Source organism: Penaeus japonicus, unplaced genomic scaffold (genome assembly GCF_977035675.1).
Source record: "Penaeus japonicus unplaced genomic scaffold, GWHDUDI00000001_assembly GWHDUDI00000005, whole genome shotgun sequence".
NCBI lineage: Eukaryota > Metazoa > Arthropoda > Malacostraca > Decapoda > Penaeidae > Penaeus > Penaeus japonicus.
This window is the reverse complement of record NW_028234407.1, coordinates 31,966,673-31,974,172: the sequence shown is the minus strand read 5'-3', so window position 1 is coordinate 31,974,172 and position 7,500 is coordinate 31,966,673. Positions and strand designations below refer to the sequence as shown.

Here is a 7,500-nt window from a genome sequence, read left to right as displayed (position 1 = left end):
TCGAGTCTCAACTACAATGTCACGGGCATATATACGTACGGCGACATCCTCTGCTACGCCTCGAACGAGCTGGGGGAACAAGCCAAGCCGTGCAGCTACACCCTGGTCCCGGCGGGCAGACCAGAGCCGCCCAGAGACTGCACGGCGAGTAACCACACCGCAGACACCTTCCACGTGGCCTGCATCCCTGGCTACGACGGAGGACTCGAACAGGAATTCGTCGTCCTGGCCTTCGACGACAAGAACGAACGCCTCATTCGCAACGAGACCGTGAAGGGAGCACCCGTCTTTACCCTGGAAGATCTTCCTCCCGAGTCAGACTACCTGGTTAAGGTGTACGCCCAAAACATCAAAGGAAAGAGCACGGAGCAGGTGTTACACGGGTTTACTTTGCCTTCCGCTCAACCAGGCACAGGTGAGGTGGTGTGTGTGTGTGTGTGAGAGAGAGAGAGAGAGAGAGAGAGAGAGAGAGAGAGAGAGAGAGAGAGAGAGAGAGAGAGAGAGAGAGAGAGAGAGAGAGAGAGAGTATGTATATATGTATATATATATAAAGGTGGAATCACTGGATTTCCAATTCCTAATAAATCTGTGGGTCTATTCGTGTTGAATTTTGATTCATCACACCAGTATATACATACTTTTTTTTTTTAAATAAATCTTTCTTCTCTTTCATCCAAAGTTGTGCATAGCAAGCCTTACTCTGAATCTATTTTTTCCACTTTTTTCTTTCACTTTCGTCTCGGATACACGCCTCGCTCTAGAAAATGAGACACGAAGCCTCCTCTCTTTCCCTTTAATCCTTCGTTACCTATTTGCTAGATATAATGTGTTGCTTAGACATCGTCCTCAAGACTTGGAGGCGCACGAGAGCGTAATATTGGATCTCCTACATGAAGGATCAGAGCATCCGACGGTACGCGTTCTCGGGGAATTCCCGGCTATCCAATTTAACGCGGATTTAGAGCGACCGGCAAATCCCCAAGCAACTTGCAAATTGTTGTTATACTCAAGCCACGGTCAGATGTACCCTTTCTTAAACAGGGACGGGAATTTAGCCGTAATTTCTTTGATCAAAGCGGAGATCACGTTAATGGTAGTATGAGTTTTTTGTTTTTTATCATTATTATTATTATTTTATTTTATTTTATTTTTTAAGACTACGGCCGATGGTTGGAATATATTTTCTTTTACTGCTCTTATATATCGTGCAATCCTTTTCCGAGTTCAGATTTTTATAAGGGCGCCCGTTTCGCCATGAATGCTTGTATATACACACGCACTGGAACATATACACATATCCTACCCCCTCCCCCCACCATAGTTAAGCTCCTGAGTTTAGCAAAAAAATTTATATTTGCATGACCGAGCGTGCTTTTAGATTCCCATTTCTAGCGCGAAAGTTTGAAGAGAACTTAGAGCTCCTTTCAGACCGAGGTATCTAAGTTCTCTTTCCCTCGAAGCCAAAAGGGTGCGGGAGAAGTAGACACTCCAAAGCAATGCTTCTCCCTCCACCCCCCCCACCTCTCCTTTTTTTTTTTTTTTTTTCCTTTTTATTCTTCTTCTTAGCTCATAGAGAAACCCACCTCAAGAGAGTGTTATGGTAAACAAATCTTTCCCTTCGAGCTCTACGCCGCGGTTGGAAGCGAACCGAAAAGCTTCCAAGGTGAAGAATGACCAATTTGTTGAAGTTTCATGTATGCAAAGCTGATCAAAGTTTGAGAAATGGTCTTACTTCTCATGAATAGGAGAGCAGGTATCTTGGTCAGCTGGGGAGGCGGACACGAGGTGATTTAATCAAAGTTCTTGAGATTTTTCCCCCTGCCTTTTTTTTTTGTCTATTTTTGCTTACCGATACGATTTTTTAGGTGTGTGTATTTGTGTAGTTTTTGACCATTCATTATGGGGGGGAAAATACTATGGATTTTGAAGAGAGATGTTCTATTCTTTTGGTGTTTCGAGATCTACATATATTCATGATTTTTTTTTTTCCTTTTGAATATTCGCATATATATATATATATATATATATATATATATATATATATATATATATATATATCTCCAGCTCTCTGGAGCTGATAACGTCAGCTTTTTCATTTCTCTTCTCTTTCGCGTCCTCCTCTTCCTCCTTCTTCTCCTTTTCCTCCATCTTCTTCCTTGTTTATCTTCTTTCCCTTCACCCCTCCCTCTCTCTGTCTCTGTCTACCTCTTTATCTTTTTCTCTCTGTCTCTGTCTATCTCTTTCTCTTTCTCTTTCTCTTTCTCTTTCTCTTTATCTTTCTCTCTCTGTCTCTGTCTATCTCTTTCTCTTTCTCTTTCTCTTTCTCTTTCTCTTTATCTTTCTCTCTCTGTCTCTGTCTATCTCTTTCTCTTTCTCTTTCTCTTTCTATTTCTCTTTCTCTTTCTCTTTCTCTTTCTCTCTCTCTCTCTCTCTCTTTCTCTGTCTATCTGTCTTTCTCTTTCTCTCTCGCTATCTCTCTCTCTCTCTCTATCTCACTCTCTCTCTCTATCTATCTATCTATATATCTACCGATCTCTTTATCTTTATTTCTCCTCCTTTTTCTTCTTCTTCTTTTTTCTCTCTCTCTGTCTGTCTCTCTGTCTGTCTATCTGTCTCTATTTCTGTCTTACTTTCCGTTTATCAGCGTGCTTTTCTATCTAGATATCTCACTATCTATCTATTTATCGTTTCTGTCTATCATTCTGTCCTTCCATCTTGTCATTTATGCATATGTCCGTCGTTCTTCTCTAGCTACATATTTTTTTTATATATTTACGTATCAATTGTGTATCCGTCTGTCTTTCTCTATTTACTCGGTCTTTTTATCTATTTCTTGCCCCTATTCCTATTCACTGTGTGTCGATCTACCCCTCTGTTTCTTCCACCCTTTAATGCCCATAGAAATGCATTGAAACCACGCCCACATTCCTAAGGATCTTTTCCCCGCTCTCTTTGCAGCCGTTCCCGCCACCCACATCTTCCCCATCACGCCCATCTTGGGTGTGCTGATTGGCGTGGTGGCTGCCCTGGTGTTGGTGGCCGTGGTGGTGGTGGTGGTGATGAAGTTACGAGGCGACACCAGGACCATCAAAGGGAGGCCTGAGGGGGGGTTGAAGGGGCCTCACTCCCCCCTTCACCCGGCTAAGGACGGAGATGACGGGCCCGACGTCATCTTGTGTCGCACGGGTGAGCGAGGGGGGCGGGGACGAAGGGTTGGGGGGCGGGGAGGAAGGGTTGGGGGGAGGGGGGTTAGTCTGGAGATGGGGTGTCCTCACTGGGTGTCGCAGTACAATTTTGAGTTGTCGGGATAAATCTTTGTGTAATGGTGGTGTTTTGATAAACTTTTGAGGTAAATTCTGTAGATGTAAAAACACTATGAATATAAATGTGAACTATGAATGTGCGGGATTAAAACAGGGATAAATAAATGGATAATTAATCAGTCAAGACTATTAACAAACACACACTCAAGTCATAAATAAACTACTATAAGTATACATGCCACAAATAAAAAGACACACGCACAAACGTACCCAGCAACAGACTCGCTCCCTCGAGCATAAGACACACAACGCATAGCTGTAAAAAAAAAAAAAAAAAAAAAAAAAAAAAAAAAAAAAAAAAAAAAAAAAAAAAAAAAAAAAAAAAAAAAAAAAAAAAAGGAGAAACAAAAAGAAAAAACAAGAAAAAAAACAACAACAACACACACAGGAAACAAGAGGCGATCAACTAACTCCATCTCTTCCTCCATCCTTCCATCCTCCATCCTCCAAAGACTCGACCTACGAGGACGTCGATGGCATCCCCCAGAAGCTGAAGCACGCCAACATCTACGAGACTGTCCCTTACGACACGAAGGACAAAAACAGCAAGAACAGTGAGGTAGGAGAACGATATCCTTGTACCTGGTACCCTCTCCTCCCCCCCCCCATCCTCCTCCTCTACCACCTTTCCTTTCCCCTCCTACCTATCCAGCCACCTAAAGTGATTTTTATTTGTCCATCAGTGTCTCCCCTCTTCTCCGATCACCTTCTCTCCTTCCCCCATTCTTTTCCTATAGCCACGCCCCTTTATCCATTCAGACCCTCCCCTCTTTAACATTGACCCCTCCCCCCTCTATCCTCCCCATCCCCATCCCCTCCCCCACTCCCCGTCCCCCTCTACCTCCTTTCCCTCCCCCTACCTATCCAATCATCTATCCTTATTTCTATCTGTCCATCCGTGTCTCCTACCCCACCCCTTCCCCCATTCTTACACCCTTCCTACTCCTCCTTACCCACTCCAGAGAGGGTTAATTTCCATTGACCCCACCCTCCCCTTCCTCCCTACCCTACCCCCCTTCATCATTCACCTCCTCCCCCCATACCTCCAACCAAGACCTCAATACCCCCCTCCCCCTCCCCCTCCTTCCCCCTTATGCACAATCAGTAGCAAAAACGTCTTGTTTGTATCTCCGAGTGAGTATGTGTTGTCTCGTGTCTTACAGTAATTACTTTTGTTGTTGTTTCCTCTCTCTTGTAATGGGTTGATGTCTTCTTTTTTTCCTCCCCTACCTTTTTAGATGACTATGCGCCTCATAGGCTGCATGCTAGAGCTCTTGATTTGATTATAGTGATGGAGAATGTTATGATGATGATCCGTTCTGGTCTTGAGTCATCTTGTGCAATTCTGAACAATGTCTCTTGTGTTCACCTTCTCTTCTTCCTATTTTATTAAAGTAGACGGGTTAAACGTATGCAATTTAACATGTAAAAATATGGTATAACATTTCCTTCTATGATTAGCATGTATCGGTATTCTTACGGATTTAAGCAAATTAATAATAATAATATAGCGGTATATGGCCTAGTATTTGCTATAGTGGAACTCGGGAGATTTGTACACATATTAACAGACAAGAAATAGACAGATGATTGGGTTAGAGAGAGAGAGAGAGAGAGAGAGAGAGAGAGAGAGAGAGAGAGAGGTAAAGAGAAAGAGAGAGAGAAAGAGAGAGAGAGAAAGAGATAGAGAGAAATAAAGAGAGAGAGAGAGAGAGAAAGAGATAAATCCCTAGAAAGAAAATGATTCAAATCCACAACTGAGATCTTAAACGCCAACGGTCTCGCTCATGAATATGCAAATGCACCGGAAATATTTGTTCGTTCAATTAATTTATAGATCCGGTCCTAATGTAAAGGCTTAGAGGGTCGAATATAGTATTTCAAGTTTGGATAAATTTCACGGGTGCAAACTCAAACACATTATGACCTCCCCCCCACCCACACACAGAAACACATTGTGACCCCCTCCCCCCTACACACGCTCAAGCACATTGCGGAATCCCCCCCCCCCTACACACACTCACACATAAACGCACACAAACACATTGTGAAAAAATAGGCATATCATCTGTACACACAATCTATCTTCATTTTTTCCCAAGATACACATCTAGAACGAGGGGAAAAAACAAAAAACAAAAAAAAAAACATGCATATATAAACATACATATACACTCAGATTGAGAAATTATGCCCTTCGTGAATAATGTTTTAGGGAGTGCAATGGATGAGTACAAGTGAAGAAGAATGTGTAAAATCCATCTCCATATAATTTAGCTTTATTGGATTTCTGAAGTTTTACTGCTTGGTAGATTCATTTATATCAATTACACTTAATGAAGAATAGTTTACAGTGAGCTAAGTATTCTTTATAGCCTTAGCCATTAGTCAGTGCTCACTTTCTTTTTTTCTTTTTTTTTTCCTCTATGGTAAAAATGGGTTTTAGCATGATGGCTGGAGCTGTGTTATTTTTACGTGGTCGTGCTATGTCGTTTCATTTACACGGATTTTTATTCATTTTTGATGGACGGTGACCGGAAATAAGATGAAACACACACACATTAACAAGCACAGGTACGCGCATATGCACACGCACATATACGCACACGCACACGGACACGCGCACGCACACCCACACCTACACACATACACTGACACACACAACACACGCACACACACACACGTTCTACATCAAAATGAAGTAATTATATCAAAGATCATATTCAGAAACCTTACGCCTCATTATAATATGTATTTTTTTTTTTCATTCTAAAAAAAGAAAACGGAAAACTGAGAATGGTGAGAGCGAATGAACCTTGTTAGCCTACAAGAGCAAATGCGTTAATGATACCAATGAACTTCGTTATTGGGCAGCGGGCACGAGTGATACCTCTACCCCCCCCCCCCCTCCTCCACACCCCCTTCTTTGACCCTCCGACTCATTTGCCCCCCCCCCCCCCCATTACCCCAGCCGCCTCTTCACTCTATCCGTCTCTCTGCCGCGTATTTATTAATTGGTATGACCTTTAACGAGGTTTAAAAATATATATATACTTTTTTTTCACTTTCTCTCTCGGTCTCTTTCTCTCTCTCTCTCTCTCTCTCTACTCTCTCTCTCTCTCTCTCTCTCTCTCTCTCTCTCTCTCTCCTTCTCTCTCTCTCTCTCTCTCTCTCTCTCTCTCTCTCTCTCTCTCTCTCTCTCTCTCTCTCTCTCTCTCTCTCTCTCTCTCTCTCTCTCTCTCTCTCTCTCTCTCTCTCTCTCTCTCTCTCTCTCTCTCTCTCTCTCTCTCTCTCTCTCTCTCTCTCTCTCTTACTCCCTTGTCTCATCCATCTATCTACCCCTCCCCCCTCTTTCTCACTCACCATCCTTTCATTAATATCATATTGATTATTTGTAATTATTTCACAGATATATTGAAAGGATATAGATCAGGTGTTCACTAACAGTGGTATTTGCATTGACTTTAGCACGTGCCAGGAACAAATTGAATTACAGACAAGCAAGCGAGGAAACTGTATTATTTTACATTGCATGATTTCAGTTATGTGTTGTTTTCGGGATGTGCTGGATGTTATGATGAATGAACGTTTTTTTTTTTTTTTTTTTTTTTTTTTTTTTTTTGCGAATGCTAATGTGTTTGTCGCTACTGAATGCCAATGAGATCCACAGGATTACACCCAGTGCACTGATTTTGTTTTGTTTTGTTTTGTTTTCTCGTTTTTTTCTCTAGTTATTCATTTATTCCTCATAGAAGAAACTATACATCATCAACAACAACAACAGCAACAACAACAACAAAAAAACACATGTCCTTAGAATCACTCTTACACAAAGACGAAAACTTTTCAATGAAACCTTCGTCCTCAAAGTTAACTTCACATTCCTTCAACATAATTTGATCTGAGTCGTCCTCCCATTGTAGGCAGGGTCTGTGTCTTCCAAAGTTAGTAGCAGGGACTGTGGGAACCGTGTGAAACAAAAGACATGCGACCGTTCGGTGCCAGTTGTACAATTAGGTTATGGAGGCAATAAAGAGAACCTTAGATTCATTTTTTTTTTTTTTTTTGTAGTGTGGGGAAAAATGTATATTTATAGGAGGTTGGAGGTGGGGTACGTGTTGTTTGTTTTATTTATTGCATTCATTCTGGTGTCTTTGGGTTATTGTTGATTAGAGGA

The 7,500-nt window shown here is 41.9% G+C and overlaps 1 protein-coding gene across 5 annotated transcripts in view; it reads left to right on the top strand.

Moving 5' to 3' along the window:
• Window positions 1–7,500, top strand: part of LOC122249113 (neural cell adhesion molecule 1) — a 349,726-nt gene that overhangs the window by 322,864 nt on the left and 19,362 nt on the right. For all 5 annotated transcript variants that reach the window (XR_015191063.1, XM_086537265.1, XM_086537262.1 and 2 more), the window contains exons 11-13: window positions 1–415; window positions 2,959–3,186; window positions 3,776–3,882. The exon at window positions 1–415 is cut by the window's left edge and continues 179 nt beyond it. Coding sequence is in view for 4 of the 5 variants with exons in the window: in XM_086537265.1 (XP_086393391.1) it covers window positions 1–415; window positions 2,959–3,186; window positions 3,776–3,882 (750 nt within the window). In the remaining variant the exon portion in view is untranslated. The remainder of the gene's footprint in view (window positions 416–2,958; window positions 3,187–3,775; window positions 3,883–7,500) is intronic.